The following is a 17,878-nucleotide window of genomic DNA, read 5'->3' as shown; positions in this document are numbered from 1 at the left end:
AGATATTAGATTTAACTTAATATTGAATTGAATTCAGATAGAATTTAACCACCAAACATGACCAAAGAGTACTCGGTCCAGATTTTTTAGGCTGTGAAGTAAGTTAAGGCCAGAAGCTGGATCCATGGAAACAGAAAGCCCAACTCTGCCGGTTGATAGAAGCCAGGAAAACCGCATGTTGGGCCTTCTTCCTCACAGAAAAGGTACATAGGCATCTCCGTTGAGCGGTGCCGTGGCTTTCCGTCCGTCTAGATGGACGGGTGTGCCCGACAATAAAAATCTTACAATATATTAAGGAACGAAAAAAAAGAAAAGGGGGTCGAGTTCAGACTTAGAGCCGTATTCCACTCATTGTTCTTGTGATGTGGATTTTATTCTTGAAAAAAAAGGTCGAAAAGGTTTTACAAACTTAGAAACTAAAGTTTAGTAAAACCATCAGCTGGACCCCACTGGCCAAACGACACAAAATAGGAGAGACAGAAGCTCAGCCAGGACCCACAAATAAATAAATAAGACAATTATGAGAGACAACCCATTTATTAAATTAAAAAAACAAAAATAGTGTGAGAATGTGAATTCCGATCTAATTGTTATGTTAAAATAATTGATAAATATATTTTACTTGATGGAAATATTTTTTTATTCTATCTAATTTCATATTATTTAAATATTAATACACCGCTGATGTTATGTTTAAAATTGATTGATATAAAATAGAAAACACGATAATCGGTGTGTTGATATATCGATTTATGTATAATAAAAATTTAAAATCTCACAAGAATAATATTAAATATTACAAAAAAAATTATACTCATAATCTATATATCACACTTATTTTTTATTTTTTTCTTAAAAAATGTGTTGTATAATGAGAATGAGGAGAAAAAATCATTACAAAATTTCTATATTGTATATATTTTATCTAATTTGAAAATAAATAAATAATAAAATTGCTTTACTTTAATACCTAGTTTAAAATAATAAAATTGAGATATTTTCTCTATCAAAATATCGTATTAGAATATAAAAATTGTATATATCATAATATATATAATGGGTACATTTATTAATATATAATAGTAATTTATTACATATTTATTTATTATTTATTAATAATAAATATTTTACATATTATTTAATATAATTAAAATAATATAAGAGTATAGTGGATAATATTATTAGGTTCAGTAGTAATTATTATTTAATTCTCTAACTTTGTAAAGAATAATTTTGGTGCAAACGGAACCCACACACGCACATCGCACGTTTTACACAGGCGCCAATAACATCAGCCTGTTGAGCAAAAATATCAGGCGTAAACGTCACGCATGGAAGGTCAAGTGCGGGAATTGTCAAGGAGCAGTTTAAAGGTAATTTACTGTTCCAGCCTAATTATATTAGACACGTGTCAACATTCTGTAAGCTTTTCCTAAAGTGTTTCCACTTGAACCGGAAAGGAAATTATGCTGCAACCAAAGGCAAGCCCCACGTGTACTCACTTTTCCAAAAGTGCCGGACACTCTCCCCTTTCCCATTGGCTAGAAACGTGGGACCAATCAGAGGCCAATATTAGTCCTCACAGATACGCCACGTTCTTGTGGGACCCACCGCAACTACAACCCACCCAATCAGGTGCTGAAACTGTTTCAGTGTTGCCATAGACACGTGGTGTTTCCTAACCCAGCCACCGTACTGCCGTCATCATTATCTTTTCCATCTCCGAGAAAGAGAGAGACAGAGAGCGGGACCAGGGAGTGAGGAAACTAGATAGAGGAGGGTGATGGACGATGCTGATCGCTGGAACGTGAAAAGTATCGGTTGTCAACGGCAAGATAAGACGATATTCAACCGGATGATGCTCAGATTCCGTCCGATTGCACCGAAACCGGCCACCAGCGGCTCCAATTCTCTGCCGGAGAACAAAAACAACACTTTTGTTGCGAAATCAAGGAAGAAGAGAAAGTACGTCAGACTTCGCACGGATAATAATGGATACAAGAAAAAGAAGATGGTTCCTGTGGAAGAGAGCAAAGACGGGTTGAACAAGAAGATTCTGACACTGCAACTGCTGCCTGAGAAAGATCTAGACACCGGAGGCACCGGGTCTAAGGTGACACTGCAACTGTTGCCTGAGGGAGCTGAAAAGAAAGATCTAGACACCGGAGACACCGGGTCTAAGGTTGATCCTACCGCTGGGAAACTTGCAGCCGACGATAATGAGGATGGGGACCCCCGAATGGGGCTGAAGGACAAAAAATGGGTGTTTGCTAGCGTGAATCCCGATGCCGAGTCAGATCGGACAGTGGTTACGGCGCCGATGAGGGTGGTGGAGTCCTGGGTGACAGTAGCTAGCGTGACAGACACGTGCATGGATGTACGATGGTTAGGGTGTACGGACGGAGAAATAATTAAGAATCTCGAAAGGGACACGTGTCCGGGGTTTATATCAGACGGCCTCGACAGGGTACGGTGGGTAAATGAGGCGTATAAGAGGATGGTGAGTGAGGAGGGTAACGGGCAGGTACCGGAGTGTACAGTGAGGTTGGTTGCGAAGGAGAAGTTTGAGTTTCCCTATTTACACCCGGGGTTTACGGGTCACGTGAGGCTACAGCATACGTGGCGGAACCAGAAATGTTCAAAGGTGATGCCCTGTGATGTGTGGAGGATGGAGTTCGGAGGGTTTGCATGGAGGTTGGACGTCAAGGCAGCGCTAAGTCTGGGGCTTTAGGATGCGAAGAAAATTTCAAACATCAAAGCGATCAGCTCTCAGGTAAGCAATAGTTCTATGATATTGAATATTAAAGTGATAAAAAGTTTTAGAAATATTTATATAAATGAACAGGACAATGCAAACATCATGGGCTTTAGCTGTTTTTATTCTTGGGGATGCAAGCTGGGAAAACTATATATATATATATATATATATATATATATTAATATAATTGCCATAAAAACCACGTCAAGATAATTAAGAAAGCATTAAGGTTGAAACACTGCCACGTAGGGGTTCTGTGAAATTCCCATTGGGCCACATTTTGATAATAAACTAGAAAAAATGATTTTATAATGTCCAAGATTCATCTCATCATCATACACAGCCAGTAACTCATCTTTAGCTAGCTTTTGGTGAAAGTTTTATATTTTTGGCTCTAATTAATGTATGATTGTTTGCTCTGTAGTAGTATTCTTATATGAGTTGAAGTGGTCTGAAAGGATCACGTGAGGAACAGCAAGCACCACCAAACTGTTTTGACTTTGAGTCTTGACGTTTTAACTTTGTACTGTAAAAAAAAAACAAAAACTTTATATGTATTTTTTTTTTTACATTTTATTAATGTAATTAGTTGTGTTATTTTTATTAATATAAAATAATTTTTGTATCAATCACATCATGTATAAAAAATATATAAAAATACTGTATGTAATAGAATTAAAAAAATAAAAAAAAAGTGACAGCAGTAGGTTTGCTGTAAAAGTATACATAAAGACGACATACATTTCACAAAAAGTAGTAAATTTAAAAAATGTCAGTGTCTTATTTGACACGAGATAATCCGATAAAAAATAATAAATATCCGAGTGTTGACTGTTGGTAGAGTCTAGAAATATTACTATTAGCCACCCATATAGCCTATATATAGACCCTTTTACGGTAAGAAAAGTAAAAATATATTAGATGGATACGAAATATTATATCTATTTAAATTTTAATGATCGAAACTAATTTCAAAGTTTCCTTTCTTGGTACAAAATTGTTAGATATGTTACTCACAGTAATACTTACACGTGGCACTACTTGAGAGACGGAGGCCTATCCAATCAAGCCCTGGTTTGAAACCCGATGACGTCAACAAATCTATCACCAGATCCTCACCGGCATCGAACCCTCCACGCGTCCTCGTCCTAGAAAGCTATCAATGACCGAAAACGACGCCTATCCCACACCCACTGCTGCTCTGTTTCCATCTCTTAGACAGATCATTTTCCATCTCTCCGCCTATGTAACAGCGTGATTCCCACGCTCTTTATAGAGAGTGTATCAGTTAGGCGACCAACTGTTAGAACCGAACTTCGTTGTTTGGAGCTAATAACAGACAACCACGTGTGCGCTTTCTCGAACCTCCCCAAGGTTCTCACCCACATGACCAAACAGGCAAACATTACTCTAAACCCTAGGCAGAGCCCACGTCTACCTATCCTTTCGGCAGTGCTGGACACCTCCTCTTCTCTCATTGGTTCCCTTGTGGGGCCAGACAGCGTCGCTCAATTACGCCGGATACGCTACTTTTCCACGGGGCCCACCCTAAATCTAACCAATCAGATCGCGTCACTGTTTATGGGTAGCCTGGACACGTGTTTTGTCACGCTAGGTTACTGTGAACTGCTGCTTTGATTATCGCCTGAGCTCAAACAGAGGCAGTTGGAGTGATGGAGAGATACATAAAAACAGAGAGACATACAGTGCTGTCGATTTAGTAACGGATATGGAGGGAGGAGAAGGGCGGTGCATGAAAAGGTACGCGGTTGGTGTGCAGGACAAGGTTGTAATGAATCGGATAATGCTCAGATTCCGGCCGATTGCTCCGAAACCGGCTACCGGAGGCTCTGGTTCAGGTGGTTCAGCGACTGATAACAAGGACGTGTTTATGAAAAAAGGAAGGACAAAGAGAAAGTATGTTAGGGTTCGGAAGAATCGTGGGACAAGGCCAAAAAAAAGCACAACCGAGGGAGAAATGAAAGAATATAAAGATGGGTTGAACAAGAAGGTGGTGACTCTGCAACTTTTGCCAGAGAATAGTGAACGGAATGAATCTCCGGAGAGTGGATCTGGGTGCAGTTCTGATTGTACGGAAACCATCAAGAACGGTCAGGGAATTGGGGTCCCACCCATGTGTTTGAACTTCAACAAGGCTGTCCGTAATGACCTGGGTAGGACGGTGGTGATGCGACAGATGAGGGGTGTAATGGAGTCGTGGGTGACGGTGGAGAGCGTGACCGACACATGCATGGATGTGCGAATGCTGGGGAGTACGGACGTGGAGCGGATGAGAAATCTGGAAGAGGACACGTGTCCCGGGTTCGTGTCGGACGAATCGAATAGGGTTTTCTGGGTGAATGGGGCTTTCAAGAATATGATGAGCTACCGTAATGACGGCCTGTCACCGGAAATAATAACGGTGTGGTTAGTGGCGGAAGAGAAGCTGCCGTACTTGTACACGGCCTTTACGTGCCAAGTAAAGCTGCAATACAGGCGGGGGAAGGATAACTTCTCGCAAATACTGCCTTGTGATGCGTGGAAGATGGACGGTGGAGGATTTGCATGGAGGCTTGACGTTGAAGCTGCCCTTAGTTTGGGCCGTTGATTGGGATCCAAGGGCAAAGATTTAAAAGAACTCAGGTAATTTTCAACCAAAAAACTGTATCTTTAGGTCTCGTACGTAATATCGATATGTATTAGCAATATATACAGGAAGACGTGAGTGAGAACGAAATGGATAAGCTCTGAAGAATGCTTGTCATATATAACTCAATTCTATATTAATATGAACGCACTGAAATGCCTTTAAGGATTGACTGAACAATGGGAAAAGAAGTGATTGATAAGCATGACAGAACTCACACAGGAGATAGCATTTTGTGGTGGGTGTCGCCTGGTTCCTCCCCCTGCATTGATAGGAGTGCCTTTCTTTTTCTTATTTTTATTTATTTTTATTTTTAATTTTTATTTCATCTCATTTTACTGTTATAATTTTTTAAATTTTTACATAAAATATAATAAATAATTTAATTTTTTATATTTTAAAATAATAATAATATTAAAAATTATATTTTATTTAAAATTATGTCATCTTACCTCCCATCTTAAGCAAAAACCAAAAAAAAAAAAACACGAAACAAGAGAATTACAGCTGCTATTGCATATTTGCATGTACGATATTTCTAACGAACTACATTTCCCTGACCTTCTGCTCTAATTCCCATGTAGGATATAGAAAATCCAGTTGGTCAAATTGGCTTGTTGCCTGTATATATGGCATCGTGCCTCCGCTTAATTATTCGCGTGTGTATATAATATATTATATAAAAGGCTCCTCAACCTCTAAACACTATATTTTTTTAATATATTTTTTTTAGAATTTATTCTTTTAAAATTAATTCAATTTATTATTCATATATTACATATTTGGTAAAAGAAAAAAATAATAAAAATTAAAAAATTTGTGATGTGTGAAGATTATGTGAATAGTAGGAGGTTGTATAGATTTTTTCATATGTATATATACATATATATGTATATATGTATATATAAGGTTTGGTGTTTATTAGGTGGAAATGGAACCGAACTTTATAATAATCCTAGCTAGCTAACAGGCTCTGAATAGTGTAACTTTGATTAGTGCTGCTTCTAGAGCTAGCATAAGTGAGTGCACATGTGATTTGCATTTCCATTGGGTCAGTGTATAAAACAGCAAAAGCATTGACCTAATACAACTGCAAATTTCAACTGTAATTGACGGCCGATATTTCTCTGATCTGGATCTGGATCTGGCTCTGATCTCCCGCCAGACCACTCTTTGCTTGTCGGCAGCCTTGTATATACAGTAAGTCATAGGTAGGCAAGTGTTAAAGAAAGACAGATTCTTTGGAGCTTGGAATGTCAACATCATCATGAAGTGATGAGCAAAGGGTCAAAATTAAAGTGGACGAATGTCAAGATCACGTGTGCCCAAAACATTATTGATATATATTTTCATAGAATAAATAGATAGTAGCACTGTTATTACTTTATAAATCGAATTTTAATTTTTCTACGTATATTACTATATATTCTTAGACCACAGGGAATCTAAAAACAAAAAGGCCTTATATTAATTGGGATTGGCTTATCATGTTAATGCATGCGGGTAGGTACATTCTTCAGAATTTGGAATGTCAAACGTTAATCAGTACATGATGAAAAAAATAAAAATTAGGAACAAAGAGAAAGATTGATAAGACATCACCCATTCTCTGCATGCATTACTCTCATTCTTAATTCTTATTTATTCATATCGTTTATTAAATATATATATTTGGGGGAATTACTGAGCCAAATGATTCATATTATTTGCTTAAAAGTGAAAGACACATGATAATATTTTAAATATTGGCCTAAAAATGTTTATATATAAGTGAAAAACATTAATGGATGTGTACTTAGTGCTATATATTTTCCTGTCACATATATATACACGTTAATCTTCAATCTAGAATTAATTGATCAGGATCTAGTTCAAATTCTAACTAATTGAAGACTACAAGTCTATGTTATTGATGAATAATCTCACATTGACTGTGAGCAAGGTCTTGAACATGTTTATATAGAATGAATAATATCATTTTTATGAGATAAGTTATATTCATGAATTTATTTATACAACTGCATTTAAAATAGGTGTTGTCATGTTTATATGATTATAAGTAATTAGGTGTGATCCGCTTTAAAATAATAGAGGTAATTTGGACCACCAAATTAATTAAACAATGTAACGTGAATGTGGACAAGCCTAGGATCAAAGTGTCGTGACCGTTAATTTCAATGTCGGCCCCCAGCTTGTCGATTGACTAATAGATCTATAATATATACTTATAAATTAAAAGATCTTCTATTTTTTTTTTATCGGCATTAAATTAATAAACCCACCTCATTAGGGCTTTAATTACCATATATATCTTATTATTAATAGATCTCTCTCTCTCTCTCTCTCTCTCTGTGTAAAATGTTATTTAATTTGTTGCGATATTAATATTGTTAATATATGCATGATTTTAAGTTCCTAACTAGCTATTTTATTTTTGTTGTTGCTAACGACTTGGATTCAGTAACAAGGTTTTCTTTTTAATTACGCGGGGACTCCTAAAGTTGAAGATTGACGTGTGAGAGACTAATATTGTAGAAAGTGTACATTTTGTAATTAGAATCAGATCAAGACTATGGTTTTCTAATATTGCAAGCACTATGATTGAGACGGACGGACGGACGGGGACGAAGGTGAAGCCGGAGTACTCGTGCATGGGTGGGTGAAAACCTAAATAAATTTTACTCGCCGATGCAAGTGATCATCGTCAGATGATGCTAAAGTTTGTCTGAGATTGCATATCATGTCGTCTACCATGCAAGAGGGAAGGAACAACATGATCGGAGAGTGGACCTTAATATATATATACTTTGGTGACAAGAATGTTGACAATATATATGCAGCTAGCTAGCTACATGTTTGGCATCTGCTTATCTAAAGCACATTTAATTTATGAAGGAAATTTTCTTACTTCAATCGTTCTTATTATATATATTTTGGAGATTTATTTGCATTTAAATGACGTAGCTTTTTTTATCGATTAGTATGCTGGATTTTTTTTTTTTTTTTTCAAATAAGAGTTGGTTCTCGAAACCGTTCATTTAAAACAGGGTTGACATGATAAAATCATTGAAGTGCTGGAAAAATATTAGAGTATTGTTACATTCATAAAATAATTGTATAAAAAAATCTCATAAATTGATGTGATTTTATTTAATCTTTTAAATTTATTTTACAGTATAAGTAATTTTATAATTTGATGAATTACATCAAGCTAAGGCAGTTTGTGAGATTACTTCTGTGTAATTTTTTTTATGATTAAAGTATTTCTCAAAATATTAATATTTCCTCATTTTTGTTGTTAAAAAAAAAAAAAAAAACCAATTTTAAAAGGATTCCTCGTACTATTTTATGAAGGAGACGTACTACTTATACCAATTAAGCATAAAACCACCCCGATCATCGATTGATCATATCATTTTCTCAAAAGTGATCTGCATGCAAGCTATGCATTCAAAACGATCATCAATAAAGTTTGAGTCGGATTTGTCCAAGAGAATAAAACCGCCGAACCGTAGAAGGACCGAAACAGAAAGAAATTGAACCATTTATTAATGGTGTTGCATTTGTCTTGATTCCTTCTTTATCTAAGCTGCAGGGCCTCATAAATAACTATGTAAATGGACATCAGTTTTCATGCAAAACAAAAAGTTGCTTATAGTTGATGATTTTGTAGATCGAATTCATGATGCATTGTTGTATATATGTTGACCACTTTAATTAACCGTGTGTGTGTGTGTGTGGAGGGATAAAAACACCAAGCCCAAGAATGGACACGGAGCATGCAGATGTAAAAGTGTAGGATATAAGAATGGACATGGAGCATGCAGATGTAAGGAGTCAGGAGTCAGGGAGAGTCAAGAGGCATGAGAGGGGTCAGACCCGCAATTACCAATGGGCATTATATAAAAAAGAGATGTCCATATGATTTAACTCTCTTGACTTCTACTTCTTCTTCTTCAATCCCAGCAAGGAGAGCTCGAAAGATATTTTCTTCTCCAACAAATAGATTTTCATTTTTCTTTATACAATGAAATATGTGAGATCATGAATAACTATAAACAAATAAATTATAGTGGATTCCCATCCCCAAACACCAATGGACATAGGTGACACGTCAAACTATATAAATCTGTGTGTCCATAATTCTTTATTTTCTCTATACTTATTTTCTATTCCTTGTTATGGAAGTACGCATCAACATTGTACAATTGCATCAAAATACAGCCAAGAGTTCCAAACAATACCGATCGAGGCCCAAGTTACCACAATGAATTGTGAATGATTATTTCTCTCATTTCGGCCTATTAAGTGACGCACGCGCAACACACACACAAAAAAAAAAAAAACCCAATTACCCACAACATCGATCAGATATCCATCCGCATTATTCCTGGGGCAAGCTGGACCATGGGCTATGGCCCCAGTTAGGCTGGATCAGTTTTTTGCGGGCTCTGGCCCAGTTAGCCTTTATCAGTTTTCAAAAACCTACGTTTGATTTTCCAACAACATATCTACACCTATGTGTTGATTCTCGCATGTCATTTTATGGATATTTGACAAAGAAAATGGATCTATTTTCCAACAACATATCTACATCTTTGTTTGGAAAATGATACTTGAACACTAAAAAATAATCGAGATTTGACTGAGTTGTTTATTTTCTTATTTATTATTAATTTCTGTTTAAATAAAAATGATTTATCTTTTTAAAAAATTGAAAAGATAAATAAAAATAAATGAGTGCCATATAAACAAAAACATTTCACAAAGATAAACTCACAAAGTGACATGACTTTATATAATACGTTAAATCTGATTTACAATAAAAATAATTTTATAATTTAACATTCTATATCAAACCATATTAATTTATGGATTTAATTTGGAGGTATCACTTTGTGTCTAATACATTTATAAAAAAAAAATATTTAGATCAAATTTCGGTATTTTGGGTTGTCTAGTGGCAGTGTCCTTTGTACAATAACACATTAAGTACTCCATAATTAAGCATTCAAATTTCAAACCATAAAATTCACTTATTTAAACAGTACTAGTAAAATGTATTGTTTGTTTTCATAATTTATTTTAATTTATAAATAAAAAGAAATGAGTGCCATATAAACAAAAACATTTCACAAAGATAAACTCACAAAGTGACATGACTTTATATAATACATTAAATATGATTTACAACAAAAATAATTTTATAATTTAACATTCTATATCAAACCATATTAATTTATGGATTTAATTTGGAGGTATCACTTTATGTCTAATACATTTATAAAAAAAAAATATTTAGATCAAATTTCGGTATTTTGGGTTGTCTAGTGGCAGTGTCCTTTGTACAATAACACATTAAGTACTCCATAATTAAGCATTCAAATTTCAAACCATAAAATTCACTTATTTAAACAGTACTAGTAAAATGTATTGTTTGTTTTCATAATTTATTTTAATTTATCTCATCATATTATTATTATAATTTTTTTAAATTTTTACATAAAATAAAATAAATAATTTATTTTTTTTATATTTTAAAATAAAAATAATATTAAAAAATATATTTTAATAATATTTTATTTAATTTTTAATTTTAATTTTAACTTATCTCAACTTATCTATAAAAACAAACACAAAGAGAGGTAGTTGCACGTTTGAAAAACCTTGATAGATGCACGAGAAAAATGCAAGCTTTTTACACTTTTAGTTGTATTGAGGTGGACTTGTATCAGTGCACTGTGCATAGCTCTAAATATGACAGCTAAATACTTCATTTCAGTCGTATCCGTAGGATCCCCTTCAGGCTCCAATCTGACGGTGGATGTTGTTCCAACGGCCTCGTAAGGAGAGGGCCGTGGGCTTAAGGTCAGAGACTAGAGAGCGGAGTCCTACGCTCGTACTCTCTCTCCGTCCAACACTCGTCCGCCTCTTCTTCTTCGGCTGCTTCTTTGATGTAGGGTTTCGAATCATCAACATATCTAGATACGGAGCTCATTTCGGAGGTCGGTAATTGGGTTATTGGACTGCAAGGAGAGGCGACGACGACGATTTTGGTAATTGTTCTTAGGGATTTGGGTCAATCTGAAAGTTTTAATGTGTTTTCTTTGGTTTGTTTTAAGTTCTGAAAAGCTATTGGTGCTCAGGGGTGGGGCTTTGTTCAATTTTGTTATTGTAGAAAGCTTCGGGTGTAAAAGTATGAGTTTCGCAACTTGAAAGCGAGTAACTATTACTGAAGTCTTGAACTCTCCTAATGAAGTTTTGAAATCTCCTATTAACTCAGCTTGTATTTTCATAATTTCATTTGGCTTGAAACGATTATGATTTATGAAATCAAATAGGTGGTGATGTACCTTACCTCATCGTTTATCCTTTGTTGCTTACAAAGTGGAAAATATTATAATAATGCTCTTAAAAAAAATTCGACCAGTAGGAAGCTCTTTCTTTTTGCGGGGTTCAAGTTTTAAATAAATTGATGTCTCTCCCTTTTTTTCTTACATTCCTCAGCAATTACAAATTGCCTTATTGTTTGTTTGGCTTGGAGGGAAATATAGATTTAGGTTTGGGAAGATCTAAATAGTAATTTTAGCTCCATGATTCAAATATGCAGAGTTGTAGACCGAACTGTTGGGTGGCAATTGCTCTGGAGCATGGTGGATAGAGGGAACAAAAAATAGTGTTTGGTTAAATTATAGGATTTGGTGGTGGGGAAGAACGCTAGATACCCTGGTGGGCATGATGGTAATGCTTTGATGGTGTGGGGGAATTGCATTTTAATGTGTTTTCTTTGGTTTGTTTTAAGTTCTGAAAAGCTATTGGTGCTCAGGGGTGGGGCTTTGTTCAATTTTGTTATTGTAGAAAGCTTCGGGTGTAAAAGTATGAGTTTCGCAACTTGAAAGCGAGTAACTATAACTGAAGTCTTGAACTCTCCTAATAAGGTTTTGAAATCTCCTATTAACTCAGCTTGTATTTTCATAATTTCATTTGGCTTGAAACGATTATGATTTATGAAATCAAATAGGTGGTGATGTACCTTACCTCATCGTTTATCCTTTGTTGCTTACAAAGTGGAAAATATTATAATAATGCTCTTAAAAAAAATTCGACCAGTAGGAAGCGCAGCTGAGTGGATTTATGTTTTCTTTCTTTTTGCGGGGTTCAAGTTTTAAATAAATTGATGTCTCTCCCTTTTTTTCTTACATTCCTCAGCAATTACAAATTGCCTTATTGTTTGTTTGGCTTGGAGGGAAATATAGATTTAGGTTAATGGGAAGATCTAAATAGTAATTTTAGCTCCATGATTCAAATATGCAGAGTTGTAGACCGAACTGTTGGGTGGCAATCGCTGCTCTGGAGCATGGTGGATAGAGGGAACAAAAAATAGTGTTTGGTTAAATTATAGGATTTGGTGGTGGGGAAGAACGCTAGATACCCTGGTGGGCATGATGGTAATGCCTTTGATGGTGTGGGGGAATTGCATTTTAATGTGTTTTCTTTGGTTTGTTTTAAGTTCTGAAAAGCTATTGGTGCTCAGGGGTGGGGCTTTGTTCAATTTTGTTATTGTAGAAAGCTTCGGGTGTAAAAGTATGAGTTTCGCAACTTGAAAGCGAGTAACTATTACTGAAGTCTTGAACTCTCCTAATAAGGTTTTGAAATCTCCTATTAACTCAGCTTGTATTTTCATAATTTCATTTGGCTTGAAACGATTATGATTTATGAAATCAAAGAGGTGGTGATGTACCTTACCTCATCGTTTATCCTTTGTTGCTTACAAAGCAGAAAATATTATAATAATGCTCTTAAAAAAAAATTGACCAGTAGGAAGCGCAGCTGAGTGGATTTATTTTTTCTTTCTTTTGGCGTGGTTCAAGTTTTAAATAAATTGATGTCTCCCTTTTTTTTTTTCTTACATTCCTCAGCAATTACAAATTGCCTTATTGTTTGTTTGGCTTGGAGGGAAATATAGATTTAGGTTAATGGGAAGATCTAAATAGTAATTTTAGCTCCATGATTTGAATATGCAGAGTTGTAGACCGAACTGTTGGGTGGCAATCGCTGCTCTGGAGCATGGTGGATAGAGGGAACAAAAAATAGTGTTTGGTTAAATTATAGGATATGGTGGTGGGGAAGAACGCTAGATACCCTGGTGGGCATTATGGTAATGCCTTTGATGGTGCGGGGGAATTGGAGGGTTCTGGTAGCTCAGGGCGAATTGACACAGAAATTACTGCTTCAGAGGATTCAAGTGTCCCAACGAGGAAGTGTATTAATTTAAACTCCAATAATTGTGATGCATTTGGCGTCCCCATGCAAGTTCTTCCCTTGTCAAACACGTTGCCGTCTGAAAGAAAGGAGTTAATACGTAGGTTGAAGTTGGAACTTGAACAGATTCGGGTACTTCAGAAGAAATTTGAATTGCAAAAAGCTAATGCTGTAACTTTGTCATCTTCTAGTGATATTCTTAGCTGCAGTAATGGACAAACTGGGCCACGAGTAGAAAATTTCAGAAAGTCATCAGCAATGACTTCTGTACCAGGAAAGAAACTGAACCCTCCAGGCCATGGTCATGGAAAGAAATTGAATCCTACTGGTTCCAAGCATCGGGGATGGAATCGTGGTACTTCTGGAAGGTTTGAATCCACACCAAGTACTGCAAATGTAATTTTGATGAAACAGTGTGAGGCACTGTTGAAACGATTGATGTCCCATCAGTATGCATGGGTTTTCAACACACCCGTTGATGTAGCAAAGTTGAATATTCCAGATTATCTTACTGTTATTAAGCATCCTATGGATTTGGGGACAATAAAGACCAAGTTAGCTTCAGGAATGTACTTGAGCCCGTTGGATTTTCGTGCTGATGTGAAGCTCACTTTCAACAATGCGATGACCTATAATCCACCTGGAAATGATGTCCACTTAATGGCTGATACTCTCGCTAAGTATTTTGAACTGAGATGGAAAGCTATTGAAAAGAAACTATCCAAGACTGATGCACAACTGTTAACGGAAAAATCTGGCCCTTGTGAAGACATGGTAATTGCTAAAAAAGTGATGCCTCCCTCAAAAAAGAGGAAAATTACTTCACTGCATCTTGAAGTTATGCCAAAGCCTGTGAAGCGTACAATGACAGATGAGGAGAAGCACAATTTAGGCAGGGAATTGGAGTCTTTGCTTGGAGAAGTGCCTGCTCATATCATTGATTACTTAAGGGAGCGTAGTTCTAATGGAAGGGAATGCGGAGAAGATGAAATTGAGATTGATATAGATGATCTCAGTGATGATACCTTGTTCACTTTACGAAAACTTTTGGATGACTATCTGCAGGAGAAACAAAGGAACCATCTAAGATCTGAACCTTGTGAAATAGAGGTATTATCACAGCTTTCCTCCAATCCCAAAGTATCAAAATGATAGTTTTGTATGTCTAGTTTGAATTTTTATAAATACGTGTTCCTGTATTCTCTTTTTCAGCTGCTTAATGAATCGGCACCGAGCAATTCATCCATGCAACCATGCAAAGGTTACATTCTTCTTCATTTGTTGCATACGTAAAAGCCAAATTCACGAATTGCCATTATGAATTTATGTTACTTATTTCCCTAATTTCCATTAGGACTTTGTGTTGCTTATTTTTTCCTATGTTGTACATTTGTAGGGAATGACCCAGCTGAGGAGGATGTTGACATTGGTGGAAATGAGCCTCCCATCTCAAGCTACCCTCCAGTGGAGATTGATAAGGATACTGCACATAGAAGCGGCAAATTTATCTGTTCAGGCAGCTCCAGTGGTAGGTTGAGTTTGTCATCCTGTCATCTATATTTTGCTGGGTATCATGATTCATCCTTTCAAGAGATAAATCTTTACCTGAAATCAGGCTTGTTGAGTAAACAATTATAATTTCCTTTTGGTTCAATATGTTCTGAAACTATGTTGGAGCCCTATGTGGATGGAAGAGACTACATTAAATCCTTTATGCTTATAGAAGAACATATGTACTACTGTCTGCAGATTCGGACTCTGGGAGTTCTTCTGAAAGTGAATCTGATGGTGATAAAGCTTCAATTCCAGCCAATATGCCAAAGGTATTGGTGGTCCAGTCTAGTTTTTATTGATAATAAATTAATTTTTTTGTGAGCCTCTTTTTTTTTACGCTTCCCTAATAAATGATTAACCTAAAATAGAACAATCAATTGATTTGGTAATACCTCTCATAGGGATGGTTGACTAACTCTTGTGCTTTTCTTGCCGTCTTTGCTTCATTTTTATGGGTTTGTGTTGTATGGATTGGATTGATATTCAACCTGCATTCAACTATATCTTATTTCTCAGGGACCTGAAACTGTGAATTCTGGAGTCCAATTAGATGAACAGACTAATGCTGTTGATGCTCTTGAAGGAAATCGTGAGTGTATTTTTTACAATCCTTTTTATCTTGCTTGAGTATTGTATAAAGGAAAGATATGATTCTTGGAACCCATCACATGAAAAAGGTGCTGGAAGAGATAAGTTTGTACGACACAGCTTCAATTTCCTTGGTCATCATTGGTAAAAATAAACCCGGGATAACTGTTATTTGTAGCTTTGTCCGAGAATGTAGAACAGCCATTGTTGAATGTTGTAGTTAATTGCAATTTCAGCCACTATACCTGCAATTTTGTTTTAAAAGAAGTTACTTATAAAACAAGGCTTTGAAAAGAAGTTCCTGTAGACATAGGGTTGTGATATACGAAGGCATACACTTTGTATCTAATCATAAATTGGATCGCTAGTTTGGAAAGAACTATAAATTACTTTGGTAAACCTATGACACATGGACATTTCGCAGGGTTTCCTTGGCTGTGTCTGACACTTATGATCACTTCTCTGATACACCTTCTAATAGAGTAAATAAATTTCTAAGTAAAAAAAGGGCTGATACATTAAGTGTGCCTTAGACATGGTCTTAATGCACTTCACATGACAATTCAGCCAATTAATCACTGGTTCTTTTTAGTGAACTTTGTGTTATATTTATCTGTCTGCTAATGCATGGTTACATGCAGAATCTGTCAGTGGATTGGATCAAGTTGAACAGAATTCCCAGCAAAAGCCAAGTTCTGTTGACTCCGATTGCCATCAAGATGGTGAGCATAAGATTCTGAAGGAATCTGTCCTGTTAATTTTGGAATAGTTTCCAACTGATCATCCCTTAAAAATTTTAGGGGACAGTGCTCCAACTGAAAGGCAGGTCTCCCCTGAGAAGCTTTACCGGGCTGCTCTTTTGAAGAACCGATTTGCTGATACAATCTTGAAAGCTCGAGAAAAGACACTGACACAGGTTGGTCATGGATTTCAGTTACAAAAAAATTTATTGTATTTATGTATATCTGTTTTGTGAGTGTTAAATAATTTGCATTTGACTGGATTCAATCTATCTGGTTGAGATCAGCATGAGAAGAGGGATCCTGAGAAATTGCGTCGAGAAAGAGAGGAGCTGGAATTGGAGCGGTGGAAAGGTTGTGAGTTAATACTTTTGATGTTCTCTTCTGATATTTCTGTTTTACCGATAAGAAGGAAATATTTCTGTTTTGTTTGGAGACAAGGTTGAACAATGCAGGTGTTAACAAAACAGTTTTTTTCATCATGGACCCAGAAAAGGCCCGGTTACAAAGAGAAGCCAAGGCTGCTGAAGAAGCTCGAAGACAAGCAGAAGCTGAAACTGCTGCCGAGGCTAGACGGAAGAGGGAGCTGGAGAGAGAAGCAGCACGACAAGCATTGCTTCAGGTAAAAGAGCAACTTATGTTAAAATGTATGTGGCTATATGTCTCCATGGTTTCAATCACTTATCCTGGCTCTTGCAGATGGAAAAAACTGTTGAAATCAACGATAATTCTCGGTTTCTTGAAGACTTGGAAATGCTTCGGAATGCCCCTGCTGAGCAATTACCAAGTTCCGCAGACGAGACAAGCCCAGATCACTCACAGGATGGCTTGGGTGGTTTCAAGTTTGGGGGTTCAAACCCCTTGGAACAATTCGGTTTGTTCATGAAAGTGGATGAAGAAGAGGAAGCTGAGCCACCGAGTAATCCTGTAAATGATGTCGAGGAGGGAGAAATTGACTAAATTTTATAGTATTTTGTGTTCGCTAATGAATTGGGCAAAGAATAGAAATGAAGTTCGTAGCTTACGTCGTGGTGAATCTGTTGAACCACCCATTATTTAGGATCGCGTGTTTTTCAGCCTGCACATTGTTTAAACGGAACCGAAAAAAAAAAAAAAACTGAACAGAACAGAACAGACAGATTGAAAAGAACTTTGAACAGTAGTAAAAGTAGGACAGGATCCAATATCTGGTATTGGGAGAAATTAGTCGATTTGTATGAACATTTTGATGCAAAATGAATCTTGCTACCCTCCATAAATATTATTGGTCAACTAACTTTGGAGTACAAATGGCTAAGAATGTCCGGTCAAGATCGAGCTGGACCCATT

At 36.2% G+C, this 17,878-nt stretch overlaps 3 protein-coding genes across 6 annotated transcripts; all 3 read left to right on the top strand.

Annotated features, from left to right (window-relative positions):
- Positions 1 to 1,406: 1,406 nt before the first annotated feature.
- LOC108984044 lies at positions 1,407 to 8,344 on the top strand. Of its 4 annotated transcripts, none has more exons than XM_035693963.1 (2): positions 1,407 to 2,773; positions 7,867 to 8,344. In XM_035693963.1, the coding sequence occupies exon 1, from the start codon at positions 1,784 to 1,786 to the stop codon at positions 2,729 to 2,731; it is 948 nt and encodes a 315-aa protein (XP_035549856.1). In that variant the 5' UTR covers positions 1,407 to 1,783; the 3' UTR covers positions 2,732 to 2,773; positions 7,867 to 8,344. The 4 variants fall into 4 exon arrangements, with proteins under 4 accessions (XP_035549856.1, XP_018811417.1, XP_018811418.1 ...); XM_018955872.2 differs by lacking the exon at positions 7,867 to 8,344 and adding an exon at positions 3,763 to 3,857; XM_018955873.2 differs by lacking the exon at positions 7,867 to 8,344 and adding an exon at positions 3,186 to 3,256.
- On the top strand, positions 4,476 to 5,681 carry LOC108984046. Its single transcript, XM_035693975.1, has one exon. It carries the CDS (start codon positions 4,488 to 4,490, stop codon positions 5,364 to 5,366), a length of 879 nt encoding a protein of 292 aa, XP_035549868.1. The 5' UTR covers positions 4,476 to 4,487; the 3' UTR covers positions 5,367 to 5,681.
- Positions 8,345 to 13,429: 5,085 nt separating the features above from the next.
- On the top strand, positions 13,430 to 17,780 carry LOC109009186 (transcription factor GTE8-like). The gene is made up of 10 exons (XM_018989578.2): positions 13,430 to 14,777; positions 14,880 to 14,928; positions 15,064 to 15,195; positions 15,417 to 15,490; positions 15,738 to 15,810; positions 16,451 to 16,531; positions 16,610 to 16,725; positions 16,837 to 16,903; positions 17,041 to 17,171; positions 17,249 to 17,780. The coding sequence occupies exons 1-10, from the start codon at positions 13,521 to 13,523 to the stop codon at positions 17,507 to 17,509; spliced, it is 2,241 nt and encodes a 746-aa protein (XP_018845123.1). The 5' UTR covers positions 13,430 to 13,520; the 3' UTR covers positions 17,510 to 17,780.
- The last annotated feature ends 98 nt before the right edge of the window (positions 17,781 to 17,878 follow it).

This window comes from Juglans regia, chromosome 1 (genome assembly GCF_001411555.2).
Source record: "Juglans regia cultivar Chandler chromosome 1, Walnut 2.0, whole genome shotgun sequence".
Taxonomy (NCBI): Eukaryota; Viridiplantae; Streptophyta; class Magnoliopsida; order Fagales; family Juglandaceae; genus Juglans; species Juglans regia.
The sequence above is the reverse complement of the archived record's forward strand: the minus strand, read 5'-3'. Positions and strand labels throughout refer to the sequence as shown.

Excerpts from the sequence above, each read along its gene's own strand:
- LOC108984044 (XM_035693963.1), top strand. The coding sequence starts at position 1,784 with ATGGACGATGCTGATCGCTGGAACGTGAAAAGTATCGGTTGTCAACGG.
- LOC108984046 (XM_035693975.1), top strand. The coding sequence starts at position 4,488 with ATGGAGGGAGGAGAAGGGCGGTGCATGAAAAGGTACGCGGTTGGTGTG.
- LOC109009186 (XM_018989578.2), top strand. The coding sequence starts at position 13,521 with ATGGTGGTGGGGAAGAACGCTAGATACCCTGGTGGGCATTATGGTAAT. Across the intron at positions 15,491-15,737 it reads TTCCAGCCAATATGCCAAAG|GGACCTGAAACTGTGAATTC; the intron begins GTATTGGTGGTC and ends CTTATTTCTCAG. Across the intron at positions 16,532-16,609 it reads CTCCGATTGCCATCAAGATG|GGGACAGTGCTCCAACTGAA; the intron begins GTGAGCATAAGA and ends TAAAAATTTTAG.